Here is a 19,780-nt window from a genome sequence, read left to right as displayed (position 1 = left end):
TGGGGCGAAAATGGCATCAGTCAGAACCCATGAAGAGTTCAAAGTGAGAGACAAGAATGACAATAGAGCATGAAGCTGAAAAGCAACAATCAATAATTGCAGAACTTCTCATAAAGGGAGGTTCAAAAGATTCAGTAGAATATAAAAATAGCATAGGGTAAATAAGGATTTGCAACTGCCAATTAGCAAGAGGTTAAGGGTAGAGTATGGGTCTGCCAGAGTGGCAATATGGTTCTTCTCTCTGTACTAGGATGACACACTTTACAAGATAGTATAATTCAATGTTTGCAAGACATGTGGCATTGTTCTCTTGTCTTCAGCCAATGAGAATTCAGTATTCGCCTGAGGGCACACATTTCTGTCCAGTTCTCACATGTCTTCAGTCGTCCGCTCTACGTTTGCAACATTTGATAAGAAATCTAACTATACATGGCACATTTCTAATTTGAGTCTTTGTTTTTAATGATTTCACTACATTTCCTAACCTTCTAATGAAGCAAAATGTATTTTAACTAAACAATAATCTGTTGTGAAAGCACTAGATCAGCTGCAGAATAGAAATTGTTAAGCAGGAAATTCATTCATTTGAAACACAAAATGATAAAAGAAAAGGACATGACATGAGCAATGCATTTTGTAAAAGGTGTGTTTTCTCCTTTAATCAGCAAGGAAAACAAAGCTTAGGTCACAAAATGAATGTTTTTTTTGTGTGAACAATAACATTTAACAACTTTTAATCTAAACAAAATATGGCCAAATAACACATTTTGGACACGATATCAACGAGGAAGGTATGCCAAAAGAAGAGGTCAATTTCAGAGTTACATGCTGTTAATATTTCACAAAACATAGGACAACATTCCTTTCTATGTTACCTGAAACAGTTTAGAGTTTCAAGCAATCTTTCTTCTAAAAGGCAAGGCTAAGCTGAGGTCAGCCTTTCGAGCATTTTGTGAACGTTCTTGCATGTTTTATTCAAACCATTATTTTGCAAGCTGTTTAAGGCATATTTAAGATCTAGATTAATAAGTATGTCTGTGTACTGCATTGTTTTCTTTTCACCTTTAGATGTAGTGCCATTTTAATATAAGATGCGTCTTAATTCTGCACACAGGTTTTTTTTTGTAAGTTTAATAAAGGAACTCTCTTATCCTAAATCTGAATTTTTACAACCATTTCTCATGTTTCTTTTTAAATATATTTGTGAGGAGGCAAGAGGCAAGTGGTAATGATGCAGTGTGATCCTTCATTCAAAGTAAATCAACTGCGGATGAACCGAAATTAAATTGTATTGAAAACTCGATTTAAGAAAAAGGTTGTTCATAGGTCACTTTAGCTTGAATATAACCTGATTCCTATAGCTGTTATTGGGATATTTTATGGGCAACAGCTCAGGCCAATATTTACTAACAGTCAAGAGAGGAGAAAACCATGCAGAATGCTACACTGCAAATGAGAACCAGAATTTCGAAGCCTATGCATTTACACTGGATGGGCGATTGTGAAGAAAAAACCCAAACCAATTTCTGGTCACAGCCAAGCTCCTCATCACCTTCCCTCAGATTGGAAGTTACTACAGTGTAGGAGGATATTCAATAGATATCTATAGACGACCACTAAAGATATTATCTGCATATATTTTAAAACTGAACCTGTCCTAAATTAACTAGAATGCATGCAATGATTAATGCCAGAAATTCTGCTGAACTTTCCTTACTTAGATCCACTGGGCATCATGCAACCTGCATTAATACTCATCCCCAATGTAATTCTTAATTTCTATAAGAGTGACCATTGACTAGATTGGTTGGATTCGTATACCTGTGGTTATATTGCTTGCAGGGGGATTTCTGGGTGTCTACCAGAAACTGATCTATTTTGTACACTATGTTAATGTGATTAGTCACAACTAAACGTGCTTGGTTCTACTGCACCTGTGGTTTCAACGTATGGTGTTTGGGTGCTTGTGTTTGCCAGTTTGTATTTTTTGTGCTCTCCTGTTTTTCCTAATCCATCTGACTAGCAAATATTTGCGAAATTAAGAGTTTTTGAGAGTGTTAATGAGTTTCAGGGAACTTGAGAGTAGCTGCTACAAATAAGTTACATACTTTTTCTTTGCTTTGCAGATTCAAACTCAGCATGTAAATTGTTTTGTCTTCTTTATGTACTAGATTTACTCATACTGATTGTTTTCTTTATTACTCTAAAATAACTTTTCTTGAAAAAAATGTTGTTGCCATTAATGCTAATAATCTGTAGTAGTAACTTCGTCTGAACACGGCAGTTCACGAATCAGTGCAATGGAGTTTGAAATCATTTTCTCTAGAACTTTCTTTCGAGTCTTCTCTGTGGCATTTCCAATGTGAGGCGTCACAATGACATTCTTCAAGGTCAGGAGGGGATGACCTCTGGAAAAAAAAACATAACAGTATGTAATTGGTTTGCATACATATGAGCATAATAAATACTACACTGCACACACCAAAGGGAATCTGGAATAGATTGAAGAAGCAAAAATGAAAGAACTCAAAGAGAGCTGTAAGGTACAGGCTGAGAACAGACTTAGCGAAGTGTGAGTCAAAGAGAGTGGCCACTTTTGCAAGAAAACCAGAATCGGATCCATTTATTGAGCAAGGAAGGAGTGAGCACATGCATAAGACCTGCGACTCTGAAAAGACGAATAAACTGAGAGGCACTGAAGGCTTCCCAGGAAGAAAAAAAACCTATTTTCCCTTGCTCACAGGAATTCTTGAGTGTTGGCTTCTTTCATCTGGAAGGTCTAGATAAACTGTAGGATAAAGGTGAACTTTAATAGCCACTTCATTGACCTCTCCCTGCTGCAGAAGATTCCTATATTGGGGTAAAAAGAAATATGAAACTGCCCCTGCATTCTCTTAGATGGATGCAGCAATTTATGAGCAATTTTTGTTTGGATGTCCATGTCATATTAAACAAGGTGTTAAATCCTGTTTAATGCCTGGCAACAGTTGAGAGTAAATACTCCGGGCATCATTTATGAAAAGTATTGCATCGCTGCAGGAAAACAGCGTTGCAACACTTTTCATAATGCCATCCTTGCGACACCATGGATGTGCTGTATTTACTGTATGGTGCTCCATGTCGCAAGTATTTACAGATAAGTCAGTAATCCTGACGTATCTTTAGGCACAAAAATGGCGCATTGTTGGAGTGTGTCTGAAAACAGACGCAACATCAGCAATGTGTCATTTCACATTGGGTAAGCCCCATGTGAAAGGCACTGCGTCACCCCTTATGCCTGCTTCAAGAAGTGTTGCAGTGACATCTCATAGATTTCCCAACGTAACTTCCACATGGCTTTTCTGCATTGGAACACCCACCTTGCATACATTATACCTCGCGCGGGTATAATGTAGCGAAGGGGTTTATAAAGTGACGCATCTGCCTAAATGCGTCACTTTGTAAATATTGCTCAATAAATAGGGCAACTCAATACATCCTTGGGGGCTTGGGTAACAGGAAATAAGTAACAGGTAATAATGCCTTCAGGGGATTTCATTTAGACATGATCAACTAAATTTATCCCAAACAAATTATGTGAGCCCCAACTAGTGGCCTCAGATATATGAATTGTTGAAATCAATTAAGGAAATCTCAAAATAATATTTTTAAAAAGAAGATATCAAAGAAGAACAAAATTGTCCGGTGTATACGTTATGTACAAATTTATATAATTAGATAATTGAGAAAAAGGGTAAAAAATAACATTCACATAAACAAAAAGCAATGAGATCAATTGTCTCATGAATAGTCTTATCTGATAATCACTTTTGTGAGTAACCCATTTCTTTCACTTATTTCCAAATAGAAATTATCATTGAACATACAGTGATTAATTCCTAAAGAACAATTTTTAGGAAAATGAGATGGATATGTTGATGTTTCTGACTTGTCTCGTAAAACATCTTGAAGACCATTGTAGGAAAGTAGGATCTGCTTCTTATGGTTACCCCCACTTTTTGCTTTTTGCAACCACTGTTTTGACTAGTCTGGCTGGGATCCTGCGACTCAGGACCCCAGCCTATCTGCTTTCTCCCTTAAATTGATATGTATGTACTTTGGTACAACTCCAGATTGGATACTGGGGTACCCTTATCAGTCCCTAGTATATGGTACACATGTACCCAGGGCATAGGTACCCCAGGGCCTCCCGAGGGCTGCAGCATGTATAATGCCACCCATGAAAGGCCATGCAAAATGGAACCTCATGTCTGCTACTGCAGCTTGTGTAAGCTGGTGCTTGCACCCCTTATGAAAGACATAGGTTCACTATATCTAAATATATCACTACATCTAAAACCTTATAAGTCACCCCTATAGCAGGCCTTATCAATCCTGAAGGCAGGGTGCTGGGTTTCACGTGAAAGGGTGCTCCTACATGAGCAGAGCCCCTCTGCAGCAATCGGAGACCATTCTCCCGGGCTGTGTGTGATACTACCAGACATATAGATAGAGGTGCATTATAACCTCGCAGTAAATGCTATCTGGAAAGCAGCTGCAACAAAGTATATCGTGTTTGGTATCAAACACCTTGGAATCATACCTCCACAACAGTAACTGGTGTGGGAGGTATGATTTCTCCCCTCAGAACCGAAGTTCTGGGGGTACCTAAGTCTACCGGTACTACCTTTCACGAGCCTTACAGCACAAAATGGATGCTGCCAGCCACAGACACGAGTCTACTCTCCTGCTGCTGAGCCAAGCTTGAGCAGAGGAAGGCAGCACAATAGGTATCCTGTCACAGGGAAGTGTGACCACCTCCCAGACAGGATTTAGTGCATTGGGGCTAGGTGGGTACACTGTCACCGTGCCAGAAAGTCTGCATGAGAGGCACATTCGGTGTCCCTGTGCATAGCCCAGCTCAAACCAGTTCTGGGAGCCATTTGCTCCTGCTCTGGCGCAAAACTGGACAAAGGACATGGGTGTAGCCACCCCTCTGTCCTGTTCCTCCCCTAGGAGGGTCTCTAGAATTTGTCCAACCCTTTCCCGTGGGTATACAATGGGTTACCTGGCTACAGGACATTAGATTTTACGTGGACAAGATTCTGCAAGAAGAAACCACTACACTTCGACCATCTGGACATGCTGGACTTTGCTGGACCTCTCTTAGGTTCGACTTTATCTTCCCTTGCTTCCCCCAGTCTTGCCACTGTCCGTGATCCATACATGCTCCGTGCAGAACCCTGTGGACCTTCAAGGCAACAGAAGAATCTCCCTTGGAGTGAAGGAGTCACTCCCCTGCAAACACAGGCACCGTAATGCATCTGACTGGCTTGCTGATCCTGAGCTCCTGCATACTCAGAAGGTTCCAGCAACACAGGAGGTGGGTTTCTGAAGGTCTCTGAGGTTGAGCTGCCATCTCTCACTGAGTTTGAGGCGGATAGCCCTACCCCTGTGCACCGCGTTTATTTGCAGCTGCACATGCTTGTTGTCGTGTAACAATTCCATGCATTGGGCCATTTGTAGCCCTGACCCTTTTCTGAGAAGGACTCCGGCATCCTTGCACTCTGTGCCCTGCTAGCTGGTATTCTGTGAAACCGCCTGAGGTCCCCTTGTGACTCCTGTGCCTTCGGCCTGTGGGTCCACTTGAGGGTCAACTCTGCTTTATTTATAGGCTGCTCTCCATAGCTACCACTAGGATAGCTTTCAATAAAGGTTGTCTGTGGTCCTAATCACCAAAGGGTTCTTTGGACTGGTACAAGTTGCCCACTTTAACTAGTGGACAGCATATACCAGGCCAACCTCTCACATTGGTGTACAGCGGTTGGGATTCAAGCCTGCATTGTTTTACCAGAAAAATCTTTGTATTGATTAACTGAAAAACCACTAGTATCTAGGAACATATAATACTAGCTTAAGATAGTAAGTTCTACTGAACTTGGGGTTTGGTAAGTCAAGGGTCTAGCACACCCTTTCTCCAATCTAAGAGAGGTTAGTTCCCACTAGATTAGATAGGTGCCTACACCACACCTCACTTAAGGGCATATCAGCAACAACCGGTGATAATTATCGCTCAGCGCTCTTAGCGTGAGGATAATTATCGCCGGGTAACATGGATTTTTATCGCTGAGATAGCGTGCTATTATTATTTTTTTTTATTTATATGGCGCACGAATCATCCCCAAGGGGATCTCTCGGTGCCTGGGAGGCGGGCTTCTGCAGCAAAATGTATCAGTTGAATAGCCAGGTTTTTAAGTACTTCTTAAAAATAGTTAACGAGGGGCAGGAGCGTAGTTCTAGAGGCAGTGAATTCCAATGTCTAGGAGCCAGATAGGAAAAGGCACGGCCCCCTATCTTCACTTTTTTAATTTTAGGCACTAGGAGAAGCTTTCGGCTGCTAGACCTTAAGAGTCGCGATGGAATATACCATTCCAGCTTTTCCAAGAGGTATTTGGGACACTGTCCATGGAGTGCCTTAAATACTAGGCACAAAAGTTTGAAGAGTGCCCTTTTTCTAATGGGCAGCCAATGAAGCTCTTTTAGTAGTGGCAAGGATGCCGTCCGCGGGGGTTTGTTTAAGACTAAGTGGGCGGCCGTGTTTTGCACGACTTGTAGCCTGGAAAGTAGGTCTTCCCTCGACCCCACCAGGAGAGCATTCCCATAATCCAGTCTGCTTACCAGAAGTGCCTGGATCAGAGCCCTTCTGGCGAAGATAGGAAGCAAAGGGAAGACCTTCCTTAACATACGCATCAGTCCAAAACATTTACCCGAAAGGGTTTTAACCTGTTCTTCTATGGATAAATTGTTATCCATTAAGATACCTAGGTTTTTTACCCCTTTTTTGGGGAGGGGAGCTGATCCTAATTCCTCCGGCCACCACTCATCTGTCCATATCTCTGCTGCTTTGCCAAACAATAAGATCTCCGATTTGTTGGAATTTAGCTGCAGATAGTTGTTTTTCATCCATGTGGATATTTTCATCCTGCAGCTCTTAAATCTGTCTCTGGTCACCATGGGGTCCTTCTCTATGGGAATAATCACCTGAGTGTCATCAGCATAGGAGATGGTTTGGAACCTACAAGATTTTATAATGGTGGCCAGAGACGACACATAGATGTTGAACAGGGTGGGGCTTAAAATAGAGCCCTGAGGAACCCCCTTATCCACAGCCGAGGTCTGCGAGACAAATGAGTCCAGTTGAACACATTGCGATCTATTCGATAGGAAACTCTGCAGCCACTCTAATGCCCTTCCAGTGACACCGATCTCTCGCAGTCTATCCCGAAGAATTCTGTGAGAGATGGTGTCAAAGGCTGCTGACAGATCAAGAAGGACCAGCACCACCGGGGTCCCTTCGTCAAGCAGCATTCTGATGGTGTCAGTTACCTCTACCAGCGCGGACTCCATGCTGTAACCAGCCCGGAATCCCGACTGCGTGGGATCCAGGAGGTCATGCCGCTCCAGATGATCTGATAGTTGCCGATTAATCAGAGTTTCCATGATTTTAGAGCAGCCTGGGAGGAGCGAGATCGGTCTATAGTTCTGTAGATCGGCACCATCTGCCGTTGGTTTCTTGGGTAGGGGTTTAACGAAGGCCTTTTTCCAACTATCCGGAAAAGAGGAGGTAGCTAGGGATAGATTACATATTTCCGTAATGGGATCCGCTAGTTCCATTGCTAACTCCGACAGCACAAATGGGGGAGCTATGTCAGACGTGGAGCCTGACTTGACACATTTCAAAAGTGGTAGCACCTGCTCCCTAGTGAGCAGTGCGAAAGTCTCCAGCTTTACTATGGAGGAATTTACTGTGATATTAAAAATGCTTATCTCCACAGCGATAAAAATCCTAGCGCTAACTGCCTAAAGTGAGATTATCGCTGGAAACCCAGCGATAATCTCACGTAGTGTGGTGTTAGCTTGCTGATAGGGACTCACAAACTTAGCCATGATATCCACCTTCCATAGGATATCATGGCTAAGTCAGTCCTGAAGCAGGTGTAAGGAAAGTAGCGATAACAGGGGTTATCGCTACTTTTCCTGCCGCTATGCTTCATAGCGTGGGGCTTGATGATAGGAGAAATGTCGCTTAGCGACATTTCTCCTGTCATGTCAGGTCAGGAACGCCCACTTTGCATCTCATTAGAGATGCAAAGCTGGGCGTTAGGAATCCCCATGCTAAAGCAAGGTTTCACGAGTTAGCGTGGCCTTGCTAATTAGGTGATAAAATTATCGCCGCTTTTCGGCCAAAAACGGCCACAAAAGCGGCGATAATTTTTTATCGCCAGCTTGTAAATATGCCCCATAGTATGTCTTCTACTGGGAATGCCACTGGTGGCATCCTGCCTACTAAATATGATAACTTTGCATTCACTGAATTGAAAGCCATGTGTGTATCTAGGAAGTTGAAGACAGGGAGAAATGCCAACACTCAACGTCTCATAGATGCATTACTGCTCGATGACATTAGGAAGACTCCTGGGCCAGAGGAGCAGGATAGAGTGGGTGGTACATGGGAAGAGGGTAGGTCAGGAGGGGACACCTTCTATGACCTAGAGTTCAACCCTGGACAGGAGGATAAAAATGATCCACCTCTGAATAACTCAGATCCCCAGGAAGATGAAGAAGAAAAGGAGGGTCAAGAGGACCATCCCTTTATTCCTCCATGGAGAGTGCAGAGTTTACCAAGGAGATCTAGCTCTCCCTCTGCTTAGTCAGATCATTCTAGACATTCTATAGGGACCTCTGTTTCTAGCAAGAGGGACAACTCTTATGACAGGGAGTGCCAATTTCTAGAGCTTGGGAAAGCTAAGCTTAGGCTCAGGCAACAGCAACTGACCCTGGATAAAGAGTCCCTAAAAGTCCAGAAGGCTAGAAAGAAACTGGGACTAGAGTCCCATGGTGGCAGCAATAGTGTCCCTAGGGTTAGGGAACAGACCTTTGATCACAGGAACCTGAGCAAGATTGTCCCGCCCTTCCATGTAGGGGATGCCATCCAGAAATGGATAACTGCTTTGGAGAGGGCCTGTAAAGTACAGAAGGTCCATCAAGAGCAGTGGGCGGCTATCTTGTGGCTCTCCTTTGCTGACAAAGTTAGAGATAAGCTCCTCACTGTTAGAGAAGAGGATGCTGACAAATATTCAGTCCTGAAGAGTGCTCTCATTGAAGGGTTTGGCTTAACCACTGAATAGTACAGGATTACGTTCAGAGACACCCAGAAGGCACAGACTCAGGACTGGGTAGCCTTCGTTGTTTAAGGCTCTGGAAGGCTGGTTACTTGGTAGCAAGGTGAATGATTTTAAAGGATTGTACAACTCCATTATGAGGGAGCAGATCCTTAATAATTGCCAAAACCAGTTGTTGCATCAGTACTTGGTTGACTCTGATCTGACTTCTCCCCAAGAATTGGAAAAGAAGGCAGATAAGTGGGTCAGAACCAGAGTGAAGCAGAAAACTTAGACCAATGGTGGTGACAAAAAGAAACTAGACTCTAAGATCTCAGATAAGGGTGGTGGGGAATCGGTGATTCACAATCTAACAAGGGAAAAGGCAAAAGGAAACTTTGGTATCATATCTGTAAAGAGCAGACCCATTGGACTAAAAATGCCAGTTGTCCAAGGGCCAAGGAATCTACTCCTACCACCACTTCCCCTAAGGCAACTGCTCCCTCAAGCACCGTTTCAAGTGGCGGTACACAGAACAAGGAAATAGTGGGGTTAACCTTGGGCTCTGGGATGGGTTTTGGCCTAGTCAGAACTCCAGCTCAGGCTGTTCTAGTCTGTGATGGAGGCATGGATATTGCCTCCTTATTTGTTACTCCCAGTAACCTGGGCAAATAAAGATAACAGCCTTTAGTAAATGGTAAGGAGGCCATGGCATACAGGGACACATGGGCAAGTGTCACAATGTGAGAAAAGATCTTGTGGACCCTGACCAGATCATACTTGGTGCGATGTACCAAGTGACCACTGCTAGCAATGTCAGGACATACCATTCCTTGGCTGTTGTTAATTTCACCTGGGGAGGGGTATCTGGCCCTAAGAAGGTTATGGTAAGTTCAGACCTCCCTCTGGTATGCTTGTTGGGCAATGATTTGGAGTCTTCAACCTGGGCTGAAGTGGAACTCAGGACACATGCAGCAATGTTGGGCATCACTGCAGATGAGTTTGCTTTGACCAGGTCACAGGCCAAACAGAGAGCCACGGAACAGGCCCTGGATCCTGAAATGATGGACCAGGTGCCTTCCAAGAAGTGGAGCAGGAGGGGTAAGGCTGTGTCTTCCCCCCAGGCTCAGAGTGAGGGTCAGTCTTTTGAGGAAGCTGACTCCAGTATAGTGGAACAAACAGTCTCAGATGAACTTGAACCTGATCAGGTTGAGTTTTTGGGGACAGGGGGACCTTCTAGGTCAGATCTGAGCCAGGAGCAACAAACCTGCCCCTCTCTTGAACCCCTCAGAAAGCAAGCTGCTGCTGAGGCTGTAGGGAATGTTAGTAGGTCTCATAAGATCTATTGGGATGAGGGACTCCTATATTCAGAGGGTAGAGACCCCAAGCCTGGTGCCACCAGGATGTTGGTAATACCTCTGAAGTTTAGGGGCTTCCATCTCAGCCTGGCACATGATATTCCCCTAGCAAGACACTTAGGCCAAAGCAAGACTTGGGACAGACTTTCACTGGTCTCATACGTCCGAGGACACAAAGGAGTTTTGTCTCTCCTGTATCACTTTCCAAGCCAGTGGTAAGGCAGGTGGTAATACAAAGGCGCCCCTGATACCACTAACTGTGGTGGGGGTTCCATTTGATAGGGTTGTGATTGACATAATTGGTCCCATGAACCCTCCAACGGCATCTGGACATTCCTACATCCTGGTGGTGGTGGACCATGCTACCAGGTATCTGGAACCTATTCCCCTAAGGACCACCACAGCACCTGTGGTGGCAAGGGCTCTCTTGGGGATTTTCTCCAGGGTGGGTTTTCCTAAGGAGGTCTTAACAGACAGAGGTACAGACTTTATGTCTAGTTACATAACTTCAATGGGGAAAGAGTGTGGTGTAAACTACACGTTCACCACACCCTATCATCCTCAATGCAATGGGTTGGTTGAAAGGTTCAACAAAACCCTAAAGGGCATGATCAAGGGGCTCCCAGAAAAGCTCAGGTGAAAATGGGATGTTCTGTTGCCCTGCCTTCTCTTTGCCTACAGAGATGTGCCACAGAGGGGGTTGGCTACAGCCCTTTTGAACTTTTGTTTGGTCACCCAGTTAGGGGGCCCACTGTGTTTGGTGAAGGAAGGATGGGAGTTACCTCTCAAACCTCCCAAACAGGATATTGTGGACTTTGTACTTGGTCTCCGCTCCAGGATGGCTGAGTATATGAAGAAGACACCAAAAACCTTGAGGCTTGCCAGGAAATGCAAAAGGCCTGGCATGACCGAAAGGCTGTCTTCACTGTTTACCAGCCAGGACATAAGATGTGGGTGCTGGAGCCTGTGGCCCCAGAAGCTCTCCAAGACAGAAGGAGTGGATCCCACACCATACTTGAGCAAAAGGGAGAGGTCACTTACTTGGACTTTGGAACTCCCAGGAGCCCCCATAGGGTACTCCATGTGAACAGGCTCAAACCTTATGTTGACAGGGTAGACATGGGCTTGCTCATGGCCACTGATGAGGGACAGGAGGAAGAGAGTGACCCCACTCCCTGACCTCCTCTTACAGAATCCTGATGATGGCTCAGTAGATGGTGTAGCTTTGGCAAGCAGCCGCACTGAGCAGCAACAGTCTGATTGCAACAAGGTCCTCAATCAGTTTAGGCACATGTTCTCACTGACTCCAAGTCAGACCTCCTGGTGTACCCATGAAGTGAACACAGGTGAAAACTTACCTGTGAAGAACAACATTTGCAGGCAACCTGACCATGTCAGGGACTGCATCAGGACTGAGGTGCAAAACATGTTGGACTTGGGAGTCATAGAAACCTCAACTAGTCCCTGGGCTAGTCCAGTGGTCTTGGAACCAAAACCTCACACCAAAGATGGTAAGGGAGAAATGAGGTTTTGTGTTGATTACAGAGGACTCAATGAAGTCACTAGGACTGATGCTCATCCTATTCCAAGGGCAGATGAATTTATAGATTATTTGGCCTCAGCCAAGTTTCTGAGTACTTTTGACCTTACAGCTGGCTACTGGCAAATCAGACTAGCTGAGGGTGCCAAGCCAAAGACAACATTTTCAACCCATAGTGGGCATTACCAATTTGTGGTGATGCCTTTTGGCTTGAAGACTGCACCTGACACATTTCAGAGGTTGGTGAACAAAGTTCTCATAGGCCTGGAAGACTATAGTGCAGCTTATTTAGATGATATTGCTGTCTTCAGATCCACCTGGGAGGATCACCTGGTCCACCTGAGAAATGTTTTGGAGGCCCTGCACAAGGCAGGCCTCACTATCAAGGCTATTAAGTGCTAGATAGTGCAGAGTCAGGTTGTGTACCTGGGCCACCTTGTGGGTGGAGGCCAGGTTCAACCATTACAGAGCAAAATCCAGACTATCATGGAATGGGTTGCTCCAACTACCCAGACTCAGGTCAGAGCTTTCTTGGACCTGACAGGGTACTACAGATTTGTAAAGGCTTATGGGTCCATAGTGACTCCCTTTAATGATCTTACATCAAAGAGAATGCCCAAGAAAGTTCAGTGGACAGTTAGCTGTCAAAAAGTATTTGATGACCTCAAGCAGGCAATGTGCACTGCTCCCATTCTGCAAAGACATGACTATTCCAAACAATTTATTGTTCAAACTGATGCATCTGAGTTGAGGGTAGGGGCTGTGTTATCACAATTGAATGCAGAGGGTCAGAATCAGCCAGTAGCTTTCATTAGCAGAAGGCTGAACCCAGAGAGAAACGTTGGTCAGCTATTGAGAGGGAAGCCTTTGCTGTGGTTTGGGCTCTGAAGAAGTTGAGGCCATACTTGTTTGGAACTCACTTCATTGTTCAGACTGACCATGAGCTCCTCTTGTGGCTAAAATAGATGAAGGATGAAAACCCCAAACTTTAGAGGTGGTCCATTTCTCTACAGGGGCTGGACTATAGAGTGGAACATAGACCTGGGAGTAACCATGACAATGCAGATGGACTCTCCAGATATTTCCACTTAGAACATGAAGACTCAACTGGGCAAGGTTAGTCTCATCTCCTTTCGTTTGGGGGTAGGGTGCTTGTGTAGGAAAGTAAGATCTGCTTCTTATGGTTACCCCCAATTTTTGCTTTTTGCAACCTCTGTTTTGACTAGTCTGGTTGGGATCCTGCTAATCAGGACCCCAGCCTATCTGCTTTCTCCCTTAAACTGATATGTATGTACTTTGGTACAACTCCAGATTGGATACTGGGGTACCCTTATCAGTCCCTAGTATATGGTACACATGTACCCAGGGCATAGGCCCCCCAGGGGCCTCCCATGGGCTGCAGCATGTATTATGCCAACCATGAAAGGTCATGCAAAATGGAACCTCTGGTCTGCTACTGCAGCCTGTGTAAGCTTGCGCTTGCACCCCTTACGAAAGATATAGGTTCACTATATCTATATATATCACTACACCTTAAACCTTATAAGTCACCCTTATAGCAAGCCTTATCAATTCTGAAGGCAGGGTGCTTGGTTTCACGTGAAAGGGTGCTCCTGCATTAGCAGAGCCCCTCTGCAGCCTTCGGAGACCATTCTCCCGGACTGTGTGTGATACTACCATACTTATAAGTAGAGGTGCATTATAACCTTGCGGTAAATTCTATCTCGAAAACAACTGAAACGAAGTAAGTCGTGTTTGGTGTCATACACCTTGGAATCATACCTCCACACCAGCAACTGGTGTGGGAGGTATGATTCCTCCCCTAAGAACCGAGGTTCTGGGGGTACCTAAGTCTACCGGTACCAACTTTCTCAAACCTTACAGCACAAAATGGATGCTGCCAGCCACAGACACGAGTCTGCCCTCCTTCTGCTGAGCCAAGCTCTAGCAGAGGAAGGCAGCACAATAGGTATCCTGTCACAGGGAGGTTTGACCACCTCCCAGACAGGATTTAGTTTATTGGGGCTGGGTGGGTGCGTGGTCTCTGTGCCAGAAAGTCTGCACAAGGGGCACATTTGGTGGCCCTGTGCATAGTCCAGCTTAAGCCAATTCTTGAAACCATTTGCTCCTGCTCTGGCACAAAACTGGACAAAGGACATGGGTGTAACTACCCATCTGTCCTGTTCCTCCCCTAGTAGGGTCCCTAGAATCTGTAAAACCCTTTCCCGTGGGTATAAAATGGGTTACCCGCCCTGTTCCAGCAGAGTGTGGGGTAGGTCCTCCGCCAATGCATGGAGAAGACGCGTCACTAGTCTTTACAGTGTCATCGCCTGCTGGATCACGTAGATGAGTATCAATGACCACAATTGAGTTGTTCGTTTAAAGTGACAGGTACCACACTTTTTTGGGTACTGGTTGTAGTCTCGCACTTTCACATATCGACTACGACTGATAGTGTAGAATCATTGTTACTGGTCCTGACGAATTGCCGTCCACTAGACAAATAGGCAAGAAACATGTTGACCAACATACACGGTACCCTGTAAAATTATTTCAGGGGCGCGTCACACATATTTTTAATTAGGAGAGGAGCCACACTCATTAAAATTATTCTGACTGGACCCCTACCTCCTATTGTAACCTCAATTTCCACTACATCTACACTTACCAGACCCCTCACATTCACTGCACCATACGGCAAGGAAAAAAAGATCTCCTCCAAAGAGCCCCTTCATGGGTGCCCGTCGGGTATTGCAGCGCCGACCTGACGAGGAGCAGACCCAAAGATGAAGCATGACACCTAGTGGGCTGGGTGTGTGAGTGTCCTAGTTCCGTCTAGAGGAATTCCCCTCTTACTGAACTTCACTTTTTTCAAAACCTGTTCATGATTATCAGGAACTGCATACCACTTTTGTATTTTTGTACCACTGGGCATGTATGCTGGACCTAATGTAAAAAGCTCTCAGTCCCCTCTTTGTAGACATTACCTGGCTACAGGACATTAGATTTTACTTGGACAATATTCTGCAATAAGATACCACTACACTTCGACCGTCTGGGCACACTGGACTTCGCTGGACCTCCCTTGGGCTCGACTTCGTCTTCCCTTGCCATCCCCAGTCTCGCCACTGTCCGTGATCCATAAAGGCTCCATGCAGGACCCTGTGGACCTCCAAGACAACAGACAAATCTCCCTTGGAGTGAAGGAGTCACTCCCCTGCAAACGCAGGCACTGTAGCATCTGAACGGTTTGCTGATCCAGAGCTCCTGCGGACTCCGAAGGCTCGAGCAACACAGGAGGTGAGTTTCTGAAGGTCTCTGAGGTTGAGCTGCCCTCTCACTGAGTTTGAGGCGGATATCCCTCATGGGGACCGTATACCCGCACCCCTGTGCACCGCGTTTATTTGCAGCTGCACAATCTTGTTGTCATGCAACAATTACATGCATTGGGCTACTTGTAGCCCTGACCCTAGCACATGTTTTCTGAGAAGGACTCCGGCATCCTCACACTCTGTGCCCTGCTACCTGGTATCCTGTGAAACTGCCTGAGGTCCCCTCGCGACTCCTGTGCCTTCGGCCTGTGGGTCCACTTGAGGGTCATCTCTGCTTTATTTGGGCTCCCCTGGTTACTTCAGGCCTGCCCTGACTCCCCTTGCTGTTGTGAGTTTCCTGGTCCTGGCTGGGCCAGATCGACACCGAATTTGACCATCTACATTGGTTGGCGCTGCCAAGGCTTGTTGGTGCTCCTGCCAGACACCGACTCCTCAGCACTCGATATCCTTCGGGGGACAGCTCGTCTCCACCTCCTCGTCATCCAAGACATCTCCGGGTCCTTGCAGCTGAAGAGTTAAGATCACCGTCATCACATCTGAAGCACCCGACATCAGTGGGCATTCGTCTACCGAGCACCTGGTCACTCCAAAGTGACCCAGACTCTGTCCCCTCTGCTTTCAGGTTCCTTTCATCTAGAATACACTTTGGATTCCACCGGACACTTTTCGTACTTCCGGCAGCAGCATTTCTTTTTCGACATCCATAGAGTACAACGAAGGTTTCCGACTCCACTTCGTGCCTATGCACCCGGCTCCTTTGGGATATGTAATTCTGGTACAAAGGTACCCACAGGTGGGGTGGCTCTTCAGACTCTTAAGTTCCAAGGGTTGTCTTCAAAATCTGCTGGGAAGGGTCCTTAATCTCTGATTTTCCAACCGCGACTTGGCCGTTGAATTGTATGGAGCACACGGTCGTGTTCTCACACTGCACCCGTCCTCCGTGGGGTCCCTACTTGCACACCTTGGGTGGTTCCTTGGGGTCCCAGCGATACTACACCTTCTAGACTAGGTCTAGTCCCGAGTCGTGGTTCTTATATCACTTATTTAGTATATGGTTTGGTCTCCCCCTGGAGCCCACTGTGTATTGTGCTACTTACTTTTGATTCTTTGCAACTGTATCATTTGATTAGTGTTCTATCCTCGTGTAGAGGATACTAGAGAGTGTTATAGATAATAAATACATATTTTAATAACTACTGTGTGGTTTCCCTTTCATTTAACCAATACTATAAGGTTACATTCTGGTAAAACAAGGTGCTTAACATTCCTTCAAGACTTAGCCTGAAGGCTGCTCTCCATAGCTACCTCTAGGATAGCTTTCAATAAAGGTTATCTTTGACCTAATCACCATAAGGGTTGTTTGGACTGGTACAAGGTGCCCACTTTAACTAGTGGACAGCATATACCAGGCCAACTTCTCACAACCATCTTCAGGACCCAAAAGTTCATATGTAAGCTTAAGACCACTGTTCTCAATAAGGTGCGCGCATGCGCACACACCTCTGTTACCCCGAGAGTGCAGTGCCGTGTGTGGAGCATGCACACACACAGTACATACCGCAATAGCGTTCGTGCCGCTACTTTTAAAAGCAAACAGCGTGAAAAAGGGTATTTCCTGATTGCGGAGAGCGGCGGAATAGACTAACTTGAAATGAAAAAGACTAACTTGAAAAGAAAACGGGCGGCAGGTAAGTCTGTCGTGTGGCAGCCTGTGGGATTATGGAGGGCACTTGCTTTATTCTTTTTAATCTATTGAGGGCATATTTTGTGCATTTGTTTAAGTATTCATGTTAATTGCAGCAACCATCACGAGCTGCGCTTAACATGAATACTTTAAACAAAAGCACACAATCTGCCAACAGCCGCGCTTTAGTAACAAAAGAAATTCAGCAAGTCTACAAACACGGCGTGTTAAGCACACCTGTGTCTGTAGACATGCTGAATTTCTCTTCTTAACAGAGCTAGGCTGCGGGGTGATTGTGTGCCTTTGTTAAGGTTTTCTTGTTAATTGCAGCTCCTGATGGATGCTGCGATTAACCTGAAAACTTTAACAAAGTCGCACAATACCCCCGCTGCCCAGCTCTATGCAGCTACTCTACAAACACGGCTTGTAAACCACACCCGTGTTTGTAGATTTGCTGAATTTCTCTACTGAATAGAACTGGGCTGCAGGGTGATTGTGTACCTTTGTTAAAGATTTCTTGTTAATTGCAGCTCCTGACGGGAGCTGCAATTAACCCGAAAACATTAGTTTAGTCACACAATCACCCCGCTGCACAGCTCTATGAAGAAAAGAAATGGAGCAACTCTACAAACACGGCATGTAAAGTACACCCGTGTTTGTAGACTTGCTGATTTTCTCTTCTTAATAGAGCTGGGCTGCGGGGTGATTGTTGGACTTTATTAAAGTTTTCTTGTTAATTGTAGCTCCTGATGGGCGCTGTGATTAACCTGCAATCTTTAACAAAGGCACACAATCACCCCACAGCTGCGCTCTATTAAGAAAAGAAATGCAGCAACTCTACAAACATGGCATGTAAAGCACATGCCCTGTTTGTAGACTTGCTGAATTTTTCTTCCTAATAGAGCTGGCTGCGAGGTGATTGTGTGGCTTTTTAAACCTTTCTGTGCTTTGCATAGTGTGCCGCCTGACTTGTATTTTCCTCTTTCTGTCATTGCATCCAGATATATCATACCACAAGTAACATCATATCCACTTCAAATCGGACAATTGGCTTCGTCAGTGGTTGTTAGTTGCATAAGATAAATAAGCAGCAACTATGGCTTGTATAAATTAAATCCATCTGAATTTGAAAACATTGAAACTCTCCAGCCATCTTTCTAGTTGTGATGAGGCTACCAATGATAGAGACTAGCTTGAGTGTCTGTTATGGTCCCCCTGGAACTACAGTTTTAACAACCCCTTTAGACAAAATGTGATATTTTAACAAGAAGTAGGTTGACTGTTAATGAAATTCTTTTTTTGTACTTGCATATATTAAGGCGAAAGGGAGTGATCAGAGCTTGCATTACATCTAGTAGTGCAGCTTCCGTACTGTGGTTGGGACAGAATAGTGACTGATGGGAATTCAACAGTTGGCCTGCTTCTAAATATTGTTCAAATTGTAGAGGGATTATTCTTTCCAGGGTTAATGGGGTCAGATGAAGGAAGAAAGGGGAAATGTATGTGGTATTTCTTTGTTTTTTTAATGTAGGTGCTCATTATGGCAAGTCTGAAGAATAGATGAGATGAGCTTTGACCCAGTGAGACACTGATGATGGTAACAGTAGTCTCTCGAGCAGTGGAGGAACAGAGTCTTTTTTAGGATCTTAATTATTGTTCTATTATTGTCTTGAGAAACTGACATCTAAAACGTGTGTTTTTTATGCATAATGAGCTGTGACCTGAGCATAGGTGATGTACCAGTTCAGTGATGGTGCAGGTTTTCACAGATCTCTTCTTAGTGTTGTAATGTTGGTCTAAGTTTATATTTTGTCAAGGATTTGAAAGTTGCAAGGCAGTTCAGTCATTACTTTTCTCATCTATAAAAGACTCACTGCCCACTCTAAGTCATCCCATTTCACTTCATCTGAAAGTTTTCTTGTTAATTGCAGCTCCTGACAGGCGCTGCGATTAACCTGAAAACTTTAACAAAGGCACACAATCACCTTGCAGCTGCGCTCTATTAAGAAAAGAAATGCAGCAACTCTACAAATATGGCGTGTAAAGCACACCTGTGTTTGTAGACTTGCTGAATTTCTCTTCATAATAGAGCTGGGCTGCAGGGTGATTGTGTGACTTTTTAAAATTTTCTGTGCTTGGCATAGTGTGCTGCCCAACTGGTATTTTCCAGTTTCTGTCATTGCATCCAGATATATTATACAACAAGTAACATCATACCTACAACAAGTCAGACTATTGGCTGTGGCAGTGGTTGTTAGTTGCATAAGATAAATAAGCAGCAACTATAGCTTGTATCTAATATTGAAAAAGCTTCCACTTAAAGCCCCACAACGACAATTTTGCTGCCCCTGAATCTCAAAAAGAGAAGGGAAATCAAGAGAGAAAGTTACTCTCTTTAAAGGATTTCCCTTCCCCTACAACGCTCACCTGGCATATCTGACATATCTGTTGTCCTTTTTTCTTCCACTCCCCAGCTGCTCTCGCCATCTCCTTCTCTTCTTTTTCATCTTTATATCTGTCCCACTCCACGTTTACCCACTTTTCCCTTCTCCCCATCCCATTCTTGTCCCCATTTCCCTCTGGCTCCCTGTTCTTTGCTTTCTCTCTTACCAGTTTTCTATTCTCCGTTCTCCCTCCCACTTCTCCAAACCCTCTGACTGCCTTTTTCCTTCCGTCCCTCTCTTACCAATTTTTTCCATTACCCCTTCTCCATTTCTCATCTTTGC

General features: G+C 44.8%; 1 protein-coding gene across 1 annotated transcript in view; it reads right to left on the bottom strand.

The window, feature by feature from the left end:
* Positions 1–635: 635 nt before the first annotated feature.
* LOC146822790 (uncharacterized) overlaps positions 636–19,780 on the bottom strand; it is a 388,769-nt gene continuing 369,624 nt past the window's right edge. The window contains exon 5 of the mRNA XM_085606585.1: positions 636–2,408. Within this exon, the coding sequence (XP_085462711.1) occupies positions 2,246–2,408 (163 nt within the window). The 3' untranslated portion in view covers positions 636–2,245. The remainder of the gene's footprint in view (positions 2,409–19,780) is intronic.

This window comes from Triturus cristatus, chromosome 5_2 (genome assembly GCF_964204655.1).
Source record: "Triturus cristatus chromosome 5_2, aTriCri1.1, whole genome shotgun sequence".
Lineage (NCBI taxonomy): Eukaryota > Metazoa > Chordata > Amphibia > Caudata > Salamandridae > Triturus > Triturus cristatus.
This window is presented reverse-complemented; position numbering and strand designations above follow the sequence as displayed.